This window comes from Mustelus asterias, chromosome 2, assembly GCF_964213995.1.
Source record: "Mustelus asterias chromosome 2, sMusAst1.hap1.1, whole genome shotgun sequence".
NCBI lineage: Eukaryota > Metazoa > Chordata > Chondrichthyes > Carcharhiniformes > Triakidae > Mustelus > Mustelus asterias.
In genome coordinates this window covers 100967339-100987045 of record NC_135802.1, presented here as the reverse complement: position 1 = coordinate 100987045, position 19707 = coordinate 100967339, and the positions used below count along the sequence as shown (strand labels likewise).

Genomic DNA, 19707 nt, shown 5'->3' with positions numbered 1-19707 from the left:
TCTTTCTTACCAGTGGGCCAGTTACAGATGCACATGTCCATGACAGTATTAATCAGTGTGACCACCATGTCTTGTGGGGATGGAATTCTGTCCTTACACTGAAGATGTCCTCCATCTTGTTGTATGGCAGGACCACTCTGCAAAATGGGATAGGTTCAGAACAGTCCAAATCGCTCATAACAGGGCATTCATGAGTTGCTGTGGGATACCAGTAGAACCATAATATATATAATCTCATGACCAAACATATCCCTCACTCTGCCGTTCATCAAGCCAGGGATCCACCCTTGTTGAATAAAGAATGTAAAAAGCTTGCACTAGGCAAAACTAAAATGAGATGTCAACTTGATGAAGCTATAATGTCGGACTACATGCACACCGAACAGTGGAAGCATGCGATAGACAGAGCTAAACAATCCCACAATCAATGGATCAGATCAGAGCTCTACAATCCTGCCACATCCAATCATGAATGAACCATTAAACACCCAGCCAGAGATGGAGTCTCCAAAAACATCCACATTCTCACTGGTGGTGGAGTCCAGTACCTTGTTGTAAAATACAAAGCTAAATCATTTGCAACCATCTTCAGCCAGCAACATATATGCCAGTCTTCAGCTAATTCGATTCATTCTAAAATATATCAAGAAACTGCTTTGTGTACTTGTTACAGAAAAGGCTATGGGTGCATCCCTTGTGCTCTAGAACTACCATATCCCTAACCTAGGTTTCCAGTAGAGCGACATCATTCACATTTACTTGACAATGTGGAAAATTGCTCAACTATGTTCTGTCCAGAGAAAGCAGAACAAATCCAGTTGAGCCAATCAGATCTCCATCAGTATCTTTACAATCAACAGCAACCTGATGTAAGGTTTTGTCGACCATGCTGTCAAGTGATACCCACTAAACCAACAACCTGCTCAATGATGCTCAGTTTGGGTTTCCTGCGGCCATTTGGCTCCAGATTTCATTGCAGCTTTGGTCCAAATATGGACAAAAGAACTGAAATCAAGATGAGCGCAACTACCCTTGATGTCAAGACAGCATTTGGCCAAGTGAAGCATCAAGGAATCCCAGCAAAATGTACTTAGTGAGAATCACAGGAAAGACTTGCAGTGGTCGGAGACATGCCTAACACAATTGAAGATGGTTTTGGTTGTTGTAGGCCAATCATCTCAGCCCCAGGACATTGCTACAGGAGTTCCTCAGGATAGTGTCCTAAGCCCAATCATCTTTAGCTGCTTCACCTATGACCTTCTCTCCATCAAAACTCAAATGGAGATGGTTGCAAAGTGTTCAGTACTAATCGCAATTCTTTAAAAACTGAAGCAGTTTGCACGCACGTACAGAAAGATCTGGACAACATTCAGGCTTCGGCTTGTAAGTGTGAAATAACATTTGTACCACATAAGTGCCAGGCAATGACCATCCTCAACAAGTGAAAAGTTAACCATCTTTTTTCAACATTCAATGGCATTCCCATCGCTGAATTCCCCCACCATCAACATTCTGGGGATTAACATTGACCAGAAACTGAACTGGACTAATGAATGTTGTGGCTACAGGAGCAAGACAGAACTTGGAATTCTGAAGCAAGTAACTCATTTCCTGACTTCCCAAAGCTTGTCCACCAGTTACCAGGTATAGGCCAGGAGTTTGATGAAATACTCATCACTTGTCTAAATCAGTGCAGCTTCAGCAACAGTCAATAAGCTTGACATGTCCAGGACACAGCAGCCTGCTTGATCAACACCTATCCACCACCTTAAACATTCACTTCATCCATCACCGACACACATTGGCAGCATTGTTTACTGTTTATAAGGTGCACAGCAGCAACTCACTAAGGCTCCATCCACAATACCCTCTACTGCCCTTGCCCTCCTAACACCTAGGAGGACAAGGGCAGTAGACGCACAAGAACACCACCACCTGCAAATTCTCCTCTAAGCCACACACCAACCTGACTTGAAACTATATCACTGTTTCTTCACTGTCGTTGGATCAAATTCCTGAAATTCCTTCCTGAACATAATTCTTGGTGCACCTGTATCACCTGGACTGAATGGTTCAAAACAAAACTGCCACACCACCACCTTCGCCAGGGCAATTGGGGATGGACAATAAATGCTGGTCTTGTCAGCGATGCCCACATCCTGTGAATGCACAACTCTATACAGCAGAATTCAGGGATGTTTTTCCCTCTTCCTATATCTGAAGAAATCCCCCACCCGCAATCTTGGAGTCTCCTAGTTTTTAGAAATTGAAGTTTGTACAGACATGGTCCAAAAATGCAGAACAAGCGCATTGAAGAAATGGAACTCTATCTTAAAACTAAATAGCATTGTAACATTTGTATAAATTTATTTCAGGTTTAAAACCTGGGCAACGCAAAGTTTTGTTTACATGTTACAAGAGAAATGACAAACGAGAAGTTAAGGTTGCTCAGTTGGCAGGATCAGTGGCTGAAATGTCAGCTTATCACCATGGTGAGGTAAGTGAAATGGCAAACATCTCTATCCTATGTTTGTGGTTCATATCAAACAACAATTTGACGTGTTTGTCGCTTAGATTTTTGCATATTTATTTTTGCCACAAATTCAGAGGTAAATTCAGAACTAGTATTCACAAAAGGTTAGTTTTTACTTAGCTTGCTGTATCCAAAAAGGAAGCCCTCAAGTTTAATACTAAATTAGTAACCTAGAGGCCGCGACTAAAGATCATGATTAGTTCAAACCCAATTTGAGAAGTTGAATTCTCAATGTGGGAGCAAGTGGACCCCAAGGTGGATCCCAGGGACCACGTCTGCAGTAAGTGCTGGTTGCTGGAGGATCTCCAGCTCATGGTAGATGAACTGGACTCTGAGCTACAGACACTGAGGCTTATCAGGGAAGGGGAGAGCTATCTGGATAATGTGTATAAAGAGAAAGTCACGCTCCTTAGACTGACTAACTTAGCTGGGGGTCAGGGACAACAGGGAGTGGCTGCGGGTGAGGTGGGCAGTGGGGGGAGGAAAGGAAGTAGTTTGCATGAGGTAAAGTCCCAAGAACCTCGGCCCTTAAATCTTTGCAACAAATTTGAGGTTCTTGCCACCAGTGTAGATGGGAAAAATGACTGCGAGAAGGACGAGCAAACTGTCGGCAGTACCAGGGTGCAGGGTGCTGCTGCAACGGAGAAATCAAAGAGAAATGTAGTAGTAATTGGGGATAGTGTAGTTAAGGGCATAGACACTGTTCTCTGTGACCAGGATAAGCAATACCGTAGGTTGTGTTGCCTGCCTGGTGCTCGGGTCCAGGATGTATCATCTGGGCTGCAGAGGAATCTGGAGTGGGAGGGTGAAAATCCAGTTGTCGTGGTCCATGTAGGTGCCAATGACATAGACAAAACAGGAACTAAGGATCTACAGAGGGAGTACGAAGAGCTGGGGAACAAATTAAAAAGCAGAACCAACAAGGTGGTAATCTCTGGATTACTACCTAAGCCACGTGCAAATTGGCGCAGGGTTAATAGGATTAAGGAGACGAATGCGTGGCTCAAGGATTGGTGTGGGAGGAATGGGTTCGAATTCATGGGGCATTGGCACCAGTATTTGGGCAGATGGGACCTGTATAGATGGGATGGTCTCCGTTTGAACTAATTTATGGGAGGGGAGGGTGCAGAGGTAAGAGGAATTACGAAATCAATGGTAGAGGAGAGGGAGCGAGTGCAAGTGAATGAGGGCATTCAAGTAGTTAAAGGAGTAGAGGGCGAGGGAGAGGTTGATAGCGTTTCATCAAATCGGGTCCAGATAAAAGCTGGAATAAAGACACTTTGCCCGAATGCAAGAAGCATTCGGAACAAAGTTAATGAGTTGATGGTGCAAATCAGCACAAATGGGTATGATCTAGTGACCATTACAGAAACGTGGCTGCAGGGAGACCAGCACTGGGAGATGAATATCCAGGGGTATCAGGCATTTAGGAAGAATAGACAGGAAGGAAAAGGTGGTGGGGTAGCTCTGTTAATAAAAGATAATATCAGGGTAGTAGGGAGGGATGACATAGGCTCTAAGGAACAAAACGTGGAATCGTTATGGGTAGAGAAAAGGAATAGTAGGGGGAGAAAGACACTAGTAGGCGTCGTCTATAGGCCCCCAAATAATAATGTTGAGGTGGGGAGGGCTATAAACAAGCAAATAATGGATGCGTGCAAAAACGGAACGGCAATAATCATGGGAGACTTCAACTTGCATATTGATTGGCTGACTCAAGTTGGAAGGGGTGGGATGGAGGAAGAGTTCTTAGAATGCTGTCGGGATAGTTACCTTGAACAGTATGTTACATAACCAACTAGGGAACGAGTTATCTTAGATCTAGTAATGTGTAATGAGGTAGGTAGAATTAAGGATGTTCTTGTGATCACAATATGGTCGAATTTCTGATACAAATGGAAGAGGAGAAAGTAGGGTCCCATACCACTGTCCTCTGTTTGAACAGAGGGAAGTACGATAGGATGAGGGCTGAATTGGCTAAGGTGGACTGGGAGAGCAGACTGGTAGGTAGGACAGCTGAGGAACAGTGGAGGATTTTTAAGGAGATCCTTTTCAGTACTCAGCAACAATATATTCCGGTGATAAAGAAGGGCTGTAAGAAAAGGGATAACCAGCCTTGGATAACGAAGGAAATTAAGGAGAGTATTAAATTAAAGACCGATGCATACAGAGTGGCCAAAAATAGTGGAGAATTGGAAGATTGGGAAAACTTTAAGAAACAACAAAGAACGACTAAGAAAGCGATAAAGAAAGGAAAGATAGGTTATGAAGCTAGGCTAGCTCTAAATATAAAAAATGATAGTAAAAGCTTTTACAAATATATAAAAAGGAATAGAGTGGCAAGAGTGAATGTTGGACCCTTGGAGGACGAGAGGGGGGATTTAATAGTGGGAAATGAGGAAATGGCTGAAACTTTAAATACGTTTTTTGTGTCGGTCTTCACGGTGGAAGACACAAATGGTTTACCGAATATTAACGATAGAGGGTTGGTAGGAGGAGAGGTACTCAATAAAATTAATGTTACCAGGGAGGCAGTGCTTGGTAGACAAGTCCCCAGGCCCGGATGGAATGCATCCCAGGGTACTGAAAGAAATGTCAGAGGTAATAGCGGATGCGTTAGTGGTTATTTATCAAAATTCGTTGGATTCTGGGGTAGTGCCGGCGTATTGGAAAACGGCTAATGTTACGCCGCTGTTTAAAAAAGGAAATAGACAAAAGGCGGGTAACTACAGGCCGGTTAGCTTAACGTCTGTAGTTGTGAAAATGCTGGAATCCATCATTAAAGAAGAAATAGCAGGCCATCTGGATAAGAATGGTTCGATTAAGCAGACGCAGCATGGATTCATGAGGGGAAAGTCGTGCTTGACGAACTTGTTGGATTTTTATGAAGATGTGACCAGTGCGGTTGACAGAGGGGAACCAGTGGATGCGGTGTTTTTGGATTTCCAAAAGGCGTTTGATAAGGTGCCTCACAAAAGGTTGCTGAAGAAGATTGGGTCACACGGAGTTGGGGGTCGGGTGTTGGCGTGGATTGGGGATTGGCTATCTGACAGGAAGCAGAGAGTCGGAATAAATGGGTGCTTTTCTGGTTGGCAGATGGTAACTAGTGGCGTGCCGCAGGGATCGGTACTGGGGCCTCAACTATTTACCATTTATATAGACGATCTGGAGGAGGGAACTGAGTGTAGGGTAACAAAGTTTGCAGACGACACAAAGATAAGTGGAAAAGTGAATCGTGTGGAGGGCGTAGAAGGTCTGCAGAGAGATTTGGACAGGCTGAGTGAGTGGGCGAGGATCTGGCAGATGGAGTATAACGTTAACAAATGCGAGGTTATTCACTTTAGAAGAAATAATAGCAAATTGGATTATTATCTAAATGGAAAGAAATTACAACATGCTGCTGTGCAGTGGGACCTGGCGGTCCTTGTGCATGAGACGCAAAAACCCAGTCTGCAGGTGCAACAGGTGATCAAGAAGGCAAATGGGATGTTGGCCTATATCGCAAGGGGGATAGAATATAAAAGCAGAGATGTGTTGCTGCATCTGTACAGGGCATTGGTGAGGCCGCAGCTGGAATACTGTGTGCAGTATTGGTCCCCTTATTTGCGGAAGGATATATTGGCCTTGGAGGGAGTGCAGAGAAGGTTCACCAGGTTGATACCAGAGATGAGGGGTGTTGATTATGAGGAGAGACTGAGCAGATTGGGTTTGTACTCGTTGGAATTTAGAAAGCTGAGGGGGGATCTTATAGAGACCTATAAGATAATGAAGGGGCTGGATAGGGTAGAGGTGGAGAGATTCTTTCCACTTAGAAAGGAAACTAGAACTAGAGGGCACAGCCTCAAAATAAAGGGGGGTCAGTTTAGGACAGAGTTGAGCATAGAACATCGAACAGTACAGCACAGAACAGGCCCTTCGGCCACGTTGTTGTGCCGAGCTTTGTCTGAAACCCAGATCAAGCTATTTCCTCCCTATCATCCCGAAGTACTCCATGTGCCTATCCAATAGCTTCTTAAATGTTCCTAAAGTTTCTGACTCCACTATCACTGCAGGCAGTCCATTCCACACCCTAACCACTCTCTGAGTAAAAAAACCTACCTCGGACATCCTTCCTATATCTCCCACCATGAACCTTATAGTTATGCCCCCTAGTTACCACTCCATTCACCCGAGGAAATAGTCTTTGAACGTTCACTCTATCGATCCCCCTCATCATCTTATAAACCTCTATCAAGTCTCCTCTCAACCTCCTCCGCTCCAAAGAGAAAAGCCCAAGTTCCCTCAACCTTTCCTCATAAGACCTCCCTCCAAACCAGGCAGCATCCTGGTAAATCTCCTTTGCACTCTTTCCAGTGTCTCCACATCCTTCTTATAGTGAGGTGACCAGAACTGCACACAATATTCCAAATGTGGTCTCACCAAGGTCCTGTACAGTTGCAGCATAACCCCACAGCTCTTAAACTCAAACCCCCTGTTAATGAACGTCAACACATTATAGGCCTTCTTCACGGCTCTATCCACTTGAGTGGCAACCTTCAGAGATCTATGGATATGAACCCCAAGATCTCTCTGTTCCTCCACATTCTTCAGAACCCTACCTTTGACCCTGTAATCCACATTTAAATTTGTCCTACCAAAATGAATCACCTCGCATTTGTCAGGGTTAAACTCCATTTGCCATTTTTCAGCCCAGCTCTGCATCCTATCTATATCTCTTTGTAGCCTACAACAGCCCTCCACCTCATCCACTACTCCACCAATCTTGGTGTCATCAGCAAATTTACTGATCCACCCTTCAGCCCCCTCCTCCAAGTCATTTATAAAAATGACAAATAGTTGAGGAGGAACTTCTTCTCTCAGAGGGTGGTGAATCTCTGGAATTCTCTGCCCACTGAAGTGGTGGAGGCTACCTCGTTGAATATGTTTAAATCACGGATAGATGGATTCCTGATCGGTAAGGGAATTGGGGGTTATAGGGATCAGGCGGGTAAGTGGAACTGATCCACTTCAGATCAGCCATGATCTTATTGGATGGCGGGGCAGGCTCGAGGGGCTAGATGGCCTACTCCTGCTCCTATTTCTTATGTTCTTAATTCAGTTTTTGTAAAAATAGATAAATTGGAATAAAGAATTAGTGTCAGCACAAGTCACCACAAATCTGGCCGGTTTTCTTTAAAATCCCACCTTGTTCATTAATGTTCTCCTGTCTGGGACATTATCGAAAGCTTTCTGAGAATCTATCTATACCACAGCCCCCTATTTCTACTGCTAATAACATCCTCAAAAAACTTCAAAAGTTTCTCAAACATGATTTCCCTTTCACAAATCCATGTTTACTCTCCAATCCAGTCATTATCTTCTAGGTGTCCAGTTATCTCATCCTTTATAATAGATTCTAGCATTTTCCCTACTTCTGATGTCAGGCTATCGAGTCTGTCGTTTCCCATTTTCTCCCTCTTCTTAAACAGTGGGGTTATATTTGCTACTTACCAATCTGCTGCCACCTTTCCAGAATCTATAGAATTTTGAAAGATGACCGCTACTATCTAAGCTGCTTCTTTCAATACTCGGATGTAGATTATTGGGGATTTATCAAATTTCAGTCACATTAATTTCTCTTTTTTAACCGCTACTAATTTCCTTCAGTTCCTCACTCTCTCTCATTCCTCGGTTCATTGTTATTTCTGAGGGATTTTTTGTGTCTTCCTCTATGAAGATTGACACAAGGTAATTAATTTCCCTGTGCCCCATTATCAATTCTCCTGTCTCTGCCTGTATTGGATCCACACTTCTACTTGATAATGTTTTGCTTTTTACATTCCTATGGAAGCTTTTACAGTCCATTTGTATTTTTGCGCAGCCTCACTGTCAGTGAGCAGAGATGGGTCCATCCAACATAATGCAAGACTTTACACAGAGCTTTGAGCCCATCCTTTCCAGCATGGAAATGGTAATCAACTCTCTGACTACACTTATGGATCTCCGCACTTGATGGACTGTCTGGTGGTCACTGTCTCAAATTCCACTGTAACCCAGGCAGAAACTACTGAATATCTCAGTGCTGCAGTGGAAGCTCTGACTGAAGTCATGATATCTATGTTTGGTGCCGTGGAGGCTCAGACTGCTGTCATCATGACAGCTCAAATGGGGTATGTTAGTTCTCATGGCAGTTCAGCGATCCATTCTTCATGGAGAAACAATGGTATGGTGCTAATGTCAATGGATTAGCAATCCAGAAGGCCAGGCTAATGCTCTGGAGACATGGGTTCAAATCCACCCATGAATTTACATTCATTTTAATCAAGAAGTTAATGATTTGGCAAAGGCTGTCGAAGGATCTTCGGTGAATTGCTGCTGTGCATCTTGAGATGGCACATTCCGTTGTTGCTGTGCACCAGTGGTGGAGGGAGTTAATGTTTAAATAGTGGATGGTGTGCTGATCAAATGGACTGCTTTGTCCAGGATGGCATCAAGTTTCTTGAGGGTTGGAGCTGCACTCATCCAGGCAATTGGAGAATATTCATCATTCTCCTGACTTGTGCTTGGTTGATAGTGGACAGACTTTAGAGAGTCAGGAGGTGTGTTACTCCCTGCAGAATTTCTGATTTGCTCTTGCAGCTCGTCTGATTTTCTTGTATTTATCAGAATGGTTGGGTTAGGTTTTTGATCATTGGTTGATGGTGCGGGGATTCAATGATGATGATGTTATTGAATATCATGGGGAAATATTTAGATTTTTTCTTGTTGGAGATGGTCATTGCCTGGCACTTGTGTGATATGAATATTACTTGTCACTTATCAGTCGCAGCCTGCACGTTCTCACATTATGTTGGAGGGAAGGTCATTGATGAAGCAGCTGAGGATGTTACCCTGTGGAACTTCTGCAGTAAGTCCTGGTTCTGAGATGATTGGCCACCAGCAACCACAAGCATCTTCTTTGTGCTAGCTATGACATTAACCAGCAGAGAGTTTCTCCTGATTCACATTGACTCAAGTTTTGCTAGGTCACCTGGATGCCGCACTCACTCAGGCGTTGCCTTGATGTTAAGTACCATCGCTCTTCCCATACTTCTGAATTAAGCTTTTCGTGCACGTTTTCATAGAATCCCTACATTCCGCCCATCGAGGCTGCACTGACCCTCCAACAGGGCATCTTACCCAGGACATATCCCCGTAACCCCAAGTTTTTACGCCATTAATCCCCATAACCTAAGGGCAATCCACCTGACATGCACATCTTTGGATTGTGGGAGGAAACTTGATGACCTGGAGTAAACCCACGCAGACATGGGGAGAATGTTCAAGCACTGCACAGACAGTCACCGAAGGTTGGAATCGAACCCAGGTCCCTGGCACTGAGACAGCAGTGCTAACCACCATGCCATCATGCTACCCTTTTGATTTAGGCTGTAATGAAGTCTTAAACTGAATGATCCTGGAGGAACTCGAACTAAACTTCAGTGAGCAGGTTGTTGTTGTGTAAGTGCTTTTTGTTGGAATTGTTGATACATCTTTTATCACTTTGCTGATGATTGAGAATAGATTGATAGGGCGGTAATTGGCCAGATTGGATTCATCTTTTTGACGACAGAATATACCTGGGCAATTTTTCACATTGTTGGTTGGTGCCTGTCTGGTAGCTTTACTTGAATTGAGGCATATGGGAAGTGACCCTTGTTAATTGGTTACATAAGTGCCTTAGTTTGGGTGAGGACAGGTGGGCCACACTAGGTCGTACCTTCCTCCTGTAAAATTGCAGACAGTTTGGGAAGGACAGTAGGAAGATCACCCAGGGAATTTTACAGGCCTCCTTTGGCCCTCCTAATGGTGCAGAGTCATAAAATTCTGCTGTGATTCTTAATGCTAGCAGTCTCTATTGAAGGATTCTTCAACTATTCATTTTGTTCTTATTAGTCATTTTGAGGTTTTTGCAACAATTTCTGCACAGGCTGTCTTTTTGTTTTAAATCCATGATGTCATAGGGATCAATGATGAATCTTTTTAACCTTTCAAAACCAAATCCATGACCTATATGAATGATTTGGACTGAAAATGCACCCATTGAAATTGTCTTTGGTTGTACACGGAGCCAGTCTGAAGTGGGATAATAAATTCTTCACATTCTGTTTGTTTTGGGCACAGCCATTTTGGAAACCCCGAGGAAGGGCTCAAACACTAACTTGGGGATTTCTGGACTTAGCATGTTTATGACCTGGATTACCCAGCATCTGTCAAATGTGATCTTAGGCGCAGCAACAGCGTGATTCAGGTCTGACAAGTCCTCTTCGTCCTACTCCTTGGAAATGGTCTGCCAGGCATCCTTATGGAAACTTGAGATGTGATTGATGGAACATTTGGAAAGTTTTGACAATCTGGATTGTGGCTGTTGGAGCCATTTTGGGAGGCCTGACTGTCAGAGTTGAGAACTTGTCTCATCTTCACATAGGGATTGTGAGAAGATAGCTAAGCTGATGCAAAACTTTATTTTCTGCTTGCCATTTCACCATTGAAGCTGTGCATTCAATCACTTGAGTCTCACACTTTGGAATTACCCCATAAACTCCTGCTTCACCTCCTTCACTTCCATTCATATTCTTCTTAAAATCTTACCTATTTAGCAAAACATTTAGTTGTCTTATCTAATCGTCTTTGGCTTGGTAATCATTTTTTTATTGTACTGTTGTGAAGCACCTTGAGATTTTGTTGTCACTAAAGACAATATATAAAAATAAGCTGTCATCATAGATGCATAGTTCTGTCACAGTGGCTCTAACCAAAGTCTGCATTAGCTGGTGAGCCATTTGTGTGCCAAATATTTAATGAATGGTTTTCCCCATTGCAGGTACAGTAATGGCATATCATTTCTCAAGCTGGCATTTTTAGACTGAGTAGGGAGATGCCAGAACTCTTTTTAAAAAAAAATTCAACCCGGCACTTACAGAACTGAACACAATCTCCAGCAGACAATTTGCTGACAAGTCCCAGAAAGAAAATGATTATTAGGCAGCCCTTTCAACCAGTGACGGATATATTATTGCTGACAATGGCAGTTATAAATTGCAAAGAATATGTTTCCACATTGCCTTTTATTGCCTCTGGATGCTCCAAAGTTACCTATAGCCAATTAGTCACTTTTGAAATACAGCAACTGTTTTACGTAGGACTGATTAATCCTGAGGCTGGCAGTGACTGAGGAATTCCTGCTGGCAGCAGCTGCAAAACAAATCCTATCTACTATTGTGCACCATGAGGGTATTCCACCAATATTAGATTTGTGGAGGGCTGAATTAAGTACCAACAGTGGTTCTGGTTCAGTACCACATGGAAACTGAGTTACATGAGCCAAGGTGGACCACCGTGTTTGAAGCTGTATTAAGACTGAAGGCTGGGATTAGAAACACAAATGTCAGTGACATTGAAGAGATCTCCCATTAGATCTGAAAGATGATAGTTCTGGCAATGGCTGAGTTTTTGGTTTTATGAATTATCAGTGTCTTCTGGAAATCAAAGGAGGAAGGTGCAATCATGGTTAAGGTATGTTCAATTAAAAGTAGCTGAGAGTGAATAGATTCCTAAGTAAACAGAGTGGCAGTGATTGAGATCTATGCAGACTGAAAATCAGAGCGATCTGATCATGAATTAATTTATAAAACAATTATACCTGTCCCCCGAGAGCGCAGTGCTTAATACTATTATTGAATTTTTTATTGAAAATTCAACTTTATTTATTCGCTCACAGGATATGGGTGTTGCTGATTCAGCCAGCATTTATTGCCCATCTCTAATTGTCCTTGGGAAGGTGATGGCGATGTCCCTTCTTGAACTACTTGAGGTCCCTTTCTGAACTACTGCGGTCACAGTGCTGTTAGGAGGGAGTTCTAGTATTTTGATCCGGACAGTGAAGGAATGGCGATTATAGTTCCAAATCAGAATGGTGTGTGGGTTGGAGGAGAACTTGCAGGTGGTGGTAATGTCATGTGCCTGCTGCCCTCATCCTTGGCACCCCTCAACCCACCCCCGAAAAAACTTACATTTGTATAAGTGTCTTTAATGGAGTAAAACACCTTGGCATTTCACAACAGCATTTTCAAACCAAATTTGGCAATGAGCTACATGAGGAAATATTAGAACAGATGACCAAAAGCTTGGTCAAAGAGTTGAGTTTCTTAAAGGCGAAAATGTTGAGAAGTTTAGGGAAGGAATTCCAAAGTTTAGTACTCTGAACACGAAGACGTAGTTGCCATTGGTGGTTTAAAATTGGATATATGCAGGAAGGCAGGAATGAAAGGGTGCAGTAATTTCAGAGGGTTCTAGGACTAAAGGAGGTAGCAAAGATAGAGGTATAAGGCTATTGAGGAATTTGAAACAAGGATGTAAGTTGTTAAATTGAGGGGTCAGCAAACAGGAATGATGGGTGATCAAGCGAGGAGCATTACCCAGTGCTGGCATGTTTTAATGAGAGAATGTGCATCAATGAATTAAGATTTGACATTTATTATTGTCTATGAAGTTTTAATTACAACACAGCATTTAGTTGCATTTTTATTACATAAGTAACCACCAGTTTTTCCTTTTCAGCAAGCACTTATGATGACCATCGTAAACTTGGCTCAAAACTTTGTAGGAAGTAACAATATAAGTTTGTTGCAGCCAATTGGACAGTTTGGTACCAGACTACATGGAGGCAAAGATGCTGCTAGTCCTCGTTATATTTTCACTATGTTAAGGTAAGCTGAGAAAGCTGTTTAGAAATAAAAATGGCTTAATGCTGATATGGAAAAGATAGGTTCATGTTTCATGTGCACGCATCTTGCCATAAACTATTAATGCAGTAACCAACCGATATCCTTTAAACTGACACACCTACGTGTTTCAGAATTTTATCATATTTTTTGGTTTTGTGCTACACTAATTATTTGCTTGTGCAATTTGTCAATATTACCTTTTTTGTTTCTTTGTAGCTAATTTTTGACAAAACTATATGCAATTGTACTTTTTACATGTTTCTGTTGCTCTAGTTACATAGAAACATGATTATTGAATAGACCATTTGGCCCTCAAGCCTGCTTTGCCATTCAATTAGACCATGGCTGATCTTCTGCCACAACACCCATATTCCTTGATATCTTTAATATCTAGAAATCTATCTATCTCAGGCTTGAATATACTTGATGACTAAGTCAAGACTGGGAGAATCAACCCCAAGGTGTTTCACTCCAGGCATGATTCAAGTGACCCACTAGGAAGTTTTTATCGAACATAGTTCATTTAAGAACACATTTAGAATACAACAAGAATTAGCATAACCTTTACCAATTACAAGACTTAAACATTTGACACAGTATAGCTCTTAACAGCTAATTATCTCTGTTGTTCCAATGTAAAGCAATATCCCACAGACATGCATCTTTCTTCAACATTAGTTAGCACAAAACAAGTATGCTCATGTGATTCCAGATTTCCATTTAAATTTTTAACACTTTTCTGGACAGCGAACACGACAGTTGTTTGCAGAGAAGGATATATCCTCCAAACAGCAAAACCTCAGAGAGGTAAACCACAAACAGCCACCCAGACAACAGAATCTCCATTGTAGATGGTGAGATGTTTTCACTAGTGGGAGAGTCTGGAACAAGGGGACATAGCTACAAGATAAAGGACCGGTCATTTAAAACTGAGGTGCATAGAAATTTCTTCTTGTGGAGGGTGGTGAATCTCTGCCCCAAAGTATAATGGAGGCTGGATCATTAGAAGTATTCAAAGTGGAGGCGGATTAATATTTGATAAATTGAGGAGTAGAGAGCTACAGGGAAATGACAGAAAAGGAGTTGAGGCTGGCATAGAATTGAATGGCGGGGCAGGCTTGAATGGCCTGGTGGGCGGCTACTTCTATTTCTTGTATTCTTGTGAAGTCGCTGGTGGAGCAGGTTCCTGCTAGTGACGTCTTGGGAACGGCCTCCTCTTTTTGTCAGGGCAGCACAGTGGTTAGCACTGCTGCCTCACAGTGCCAGAGATCCGGGTTCAATTCTGGCCTTGGGGTCACTGTCTGTATAGAGTTTGAATATCCTCCCGTGTCTGCGTGGGTTTCCTCTGTGTGCTCTGGTTTCCTCCCACAGTCCACAGATGTGTGGGTTAGGTTGATTGGCCATGCTAAATTGCCCCTGAGTGTCAGGGGGACAAGTAGGGTAAATACGGGAATAGGGCCTAGGTGGGATTGTTGTCCGTGCAGGCTCGATGGGCTAAATGGCCTCCTTCTGCACTGTAGGGATTCCGTGATTCTGTGGAAAAAATATGATGGCAGTGCAGCCAGCGGGCTACCCTCTGCTTTTCCTGCCCTTGCTGACAGTTGCCAAAAAATGTCAGAATTCCACCTTTTATGTTCGGTTCCCCATTGGTAACAGCTTGTCAGGGGTAAACATCTGTTTGCAGTGTTTCTCTTCACATTTTAAAAGCACTAGTTACATGAGCATAACTGAACTGTCCCTGCCTTTAAGTAGCTTACAGTTTCCAAAATTTAAATATATATAACCAGTAGTAAATATTCCAATTTATTAGATTTCTCTGATATTTTTGTCATCAGCATTTTTGCTGACACTTCCATTTGTGCTGTCAGTTCATCTATCTTGTAATGAATGCTACATGCATTCTTTTAACTCTGTCTTTTTGATATTTTCACAACCTGGCATATTCATAAGTTTGTATGTTCTCTCCCTTCCTGCCACACTCAGTTTATTAGTTCACTTATTGCTACCTTGCTCGCTTGTCTTGTCCTCTCTCTCTTTAGTTTATCACATCTCTCCTCACTTGATCCATTCAGCCCCATTATTTAGATTAAAGCTTTCTCTACTTTGTTATACAACGCACCAGAATACTGGTACTGGCATGTTTCAGATGAAGACCATCTCAACGGTACATCTCCCACTTTTCCCAGTACTAGTGTAGGTTTTAGGGTTTTGAGGTATAAAATCTTCTAATTTAAAAAATCTCCAAGGTCTGAATTTTTAATTTCTAACACTAGGGTCCTCAGCTGTGCTTGACCTACAAGGTACAAATGGCTAGTATTAATGAATCAAGTAGAATTTATTAAGCAAGATTTTACATATACTTCAGAAGCAGTAAAGACAACATAGAAGTTTCTCATCTCTCGATCCCAGGAACTTCTGGTGTTGTCAGCAAAACAGTGTCTCTCTCTCTCTCTTCTTTGTAATAATGTTGAACTGAATCCAGAATAGTCAGTCCCCAGAAACCATGGCATCACTGTGCCAACAAGGAAGATGATTTCTCAACTTTTATCCCTCGGTTTCTCATTATTCAGCACTTCCTTTTTGGAGATGGTCCAAATTCATCCCCCCTCTTGGCTATAAAGTTTAAATCATCTCTGTCACCCCACCTTTGCAACCCCTGCTTTATGGGCTATAAACTGAGACACAGCTCTATTTCTAACTTCCTCAGACTCCAGAAGTTTATATTCCATCACAAACAAATGCACATTTTCTTCCAGAAACCGAGAAGCCATAACTGAAGTCACATTCTCTTGTCAACATACCTTAACCCACACTAAAGCTATTAAAATCAACAGTGAAGACCGCTTCCTATCATAATATCAGAGAATAAAGGTTGTCGTTCTGGTACAGATCAATTGAAGCTATACATGGTTTGTTTAAACATAAGATGTCGCCTTAAGTTCATAATGTTTTTAGCCATTCCTTCAATCTGATTTAAAAACAACAACTAATTGTATTGTGGCCATTAAGACAGCATACAGCTGCTTCAGCTGAAGACTCAAAGGAACTCATAAAACAATAAAACAAATTTGTTTCTTCACAAATAGTTGCTTTCCTGTTCTCCAACTACCTTGACTGTTAACTGTCTAACATAAATTCAAACTGATCCTTTTATAAAAGTGATTGACAAATAAATTAAAATATGTTACATATTCTAAAAAAGCAGTAGAACTATCAAAATCTTATGCAGGTGTCGGTGCCCCGTGAATTGAAACCCTTTCGCCCCCAACAATCTTTGAGCTACACATTTAACTTTTTAATCTTATTTATCCCATTCCAATTTGCTTATGGCTCAGGTAATAATCTAGAGGTAATTAGCTTTGCAACTCTTCTTTTTAATTTAACTCTTAGCTGCTCATACTTTCTAAGCAGAAGCTCTTTCCTAGTTTTACATCTATCATTAATACCTACATGGACCATGATGACTGGACCCTCTCCCTCCCACTGCAAGTTTCTTTCCAGCCCAGAGCAGGTGTCCTGAACCCTGGCACTCAAGGCAGGCAACCCAGCTTTCTGGATTTATGCTCTTGGCTGCCAACTCAGTTTGTTTTTCAGAAATTAATATATGTAATTTACAATATGGTGGCTATTTTTTCTGAATATCAAATCTTTACTAAATTATACTAATTTTGTGGTTAAACTTATTGCATTTGTTTTTAGTCCATTGGCACGTTTGCTTTCCCCTCAAGTGGATGACAATTTACTGAAGTTTCTTTATGATGACAATCAGCGAGTCGAGCCAGAATGGTACTGTCCCATAATACCCATGGTTCTCGTTAATGGAGCTGAAGGTATTGGTACAGGATGGGCTTGTAGAATTCCTAATTATGATACCCGGGAGCTAGTCAACAATGTCAGGCGAATGCTCGATGGCCTGGATCCCCTACCTATGGTAAGTAATGGAGAATATGTGTGAATTTAAAAAAATATTTTTTGTCATATTTCTGCAAATTAGCATGTCTTGTACACCACACACAAAGTACTTAACTTTAGCACAACATTTTGTTCAACAAGGTATATTTTCTGATATATGAAGGAGACTTTGTAAGACTGCTGCAAGCACAATGGGCTGAATTGCCTCTTTCTGCACTGTGACTTTTCTATGGTTCTGTATAGGAGATAAAATTGGTCTGTATTAGTACGGTCATGTAATGAGTTGACATTCCAATTTGCACCAAACTTCTTTTCTCAATTGACTTTAATGGGAAAAGTGTAAAATGGGCTGTCAATTCCATTGCTGTATTTTGCAGACCATTTTCCACCCCATAATGTTACAAAATGTTAATGCTATAGCATAATTAAAAGATAAAAACTTAAGCAAGACATATTTTGGCCAGGATTTTCTGATCTTGTTCGCCCTGTCATCACTGGCGGTGAGAATAAAGATTTGGTGCTCGGTCAAAACTCCATTTACTGCAGCAGGACTGGAAAATCCCAGCTGCGGGCAAGGTTGGAGAATTCCTGCCTTTATCTTGAAAACAATTGCTCTAAAACATTATGGGCCCGATTTTACCAAAAAACGGGTGCGAAATCGCGGTAAAGCATGCATTTAAATTGACTTAATGAACCGCGCGCCCAGCCCTACCGCCAAATCCCACTTTACCATCTTCTGGTCCGTTCCGGATCCGCGCTTTTAGCGACCTGCTAAATAAAAGTCCGAAGCGGATTTCTATTTTGCAGGGGAACCTCCGAAGCCCTCTCTGCCCTTGTGAAGTCACCATCCTTCGCAGACCCCCCTGCTAACCACCCCGGCAGACCCCCACCCCTGGAAGGCAGGCCCCCCTCGGCAGAGCACACCCCCAACCTACCTCGATCGCTGGTCTCCCTCCACCATCCTTCCGACCTGCAGTCCTTCAAGAGCCTGCAGCACCTTCCTGGCCTTCCGCTGGCATCCGCAGGAGGAGGGGGGGCGGGCTCAGATGGATCTCTGGCTGGGTGGGGGGGGGGGGGTGTGGACTTGGGAGAATCTTGCAAACTGAAAATAATGTAGCATCCTCTTTGTGCTGCCTAATTATCTATGAGAAAGGTAATTAAACTACAGTGTCCTAGTGAGCAATTAGTGACCTGTATCATACATTTGTGATAAGCCAGGTGGTCAAATGTTCAGAGTCATGTGGTGAACTTGGAAGAATTGTCCCCGTGGTGGAACTTGGTTGGAAATAAGATTCAAGGAGATTACTAAATCTGGGAAATCAACCATAGTGAAAAGAAGTTTGTATTGGCAACTCTTCTCTCACCATTCCATGGCAGATGTGCCCCTACTTATGAATGTGATTTGCATGGGCAACATTGGGTGCAGCTAATCTGCCTCTGGAGCAGCCTTGGATCCTTTCTTTCATCCTGTTTTCATTTGAGCATTGCACAGAATCAGAGGAATTACCTTTCGAAGATAATGTCCAAGTTATAATCGCAGGAACTAAAAACCTGACAGTCAAAAATTTGGGAAAATATTTCAAAATATAGATGGGATATATATTTTGAAATATTTTCCCAAATTTTTGACAGGGCGCACTGCTTTGGATTTTTTTCGAACTGCACATGCGCAGTTCAGAGCTCCGATTGTTCTGGCAGCGCTAAGCCCCGCCCACTGCACCGACCGGACCGGAGCCGGCAAAAAGCGTATGGGCGCGCTGCAAAGCGGATTCCGGGCTCGGATCTATTTGACGCCCAGATTCGGCACTTCGACTCAAAATGGTAAAATCAGGCCCTATATTTATATTATTGGAAACCAAGATTTCGGACTCTGTCAGAAGGTTATGGTTTCAAGCCCAACTTCAGAGACTTGAGCGTGCAATGTAGACTGACATTTAAGTACATTACTGCATGTGGTACCATTGTTTGGTTGAGATATTAAACCGAGGCCCCAGCTACCCTCTCAAGTGGATGTAAACAATTCCAAGTACTTTTCAAAGAAGAGCAGAATAAATGTCTTGGAAACATTTATCTCTCAGTGACTATTACTAAACAGATTGAGTCAGAACTTCCAAGGAGTGGCAATCACAGTTGAGTTGCCACGCCACATATTTTGTCATACCTCCGTTGAAAGGTGCGCATTTCTCACCCGACCTTCCGACTCGGTGAGAAAAGTACTGTGCAGCAGGGTCTTGAGGCCTTCAGTGCAGAGCATCCAGGCCCTCCTTTTATGGCACTATCTGCTATAAACCAGATGAGTTTAAAGTTCTCGGCTGCTCTGAAAAGCCAGGGACAACGTAAGTGTGTAAGGTAGTTGGTGAGGGGTAGGCTGATGGATTGAGGGTGAGATAGGGTGGTCTTGGGTGATAGGATGGGTTGTGGGTGGTAGGATGGGTTAAGTGAGTGTTGGGTGGTCAGTTAGGGTGATGGGGAGATTGTCAGGAGATTGTTGGGGGGGGGGCGGGTGTTCGGGAGGAT

General features: G+C 42.5%; 1 protein-coding gene across 1 annotated transcript in view; it reads left to right on the top strand.

Annotated features, from left to right (window-relative positions):
• The window catches only part of top2b (DNA topoisomerase II beta), a 161422-nt gene that overhangs the window by 83935 nt on the left and 57780 nt on the right, over positions 1-19707 (top strand). The window contains exons 19-21 of the mRNA XM_078239375.1: positions 2376-2497; positions 13112-13260; positions 16978-17209. Of these exons, the coding sequence (XP_078095501.1) occupies positions 2376-2497; positions 13112-13260; positions 16978-17209 (503 nt within the window). The remainder of the gene's footprint in view (positions 1-2375; positions 2498-13111; positions 13261-16977; positions 17210-19707) is intronic.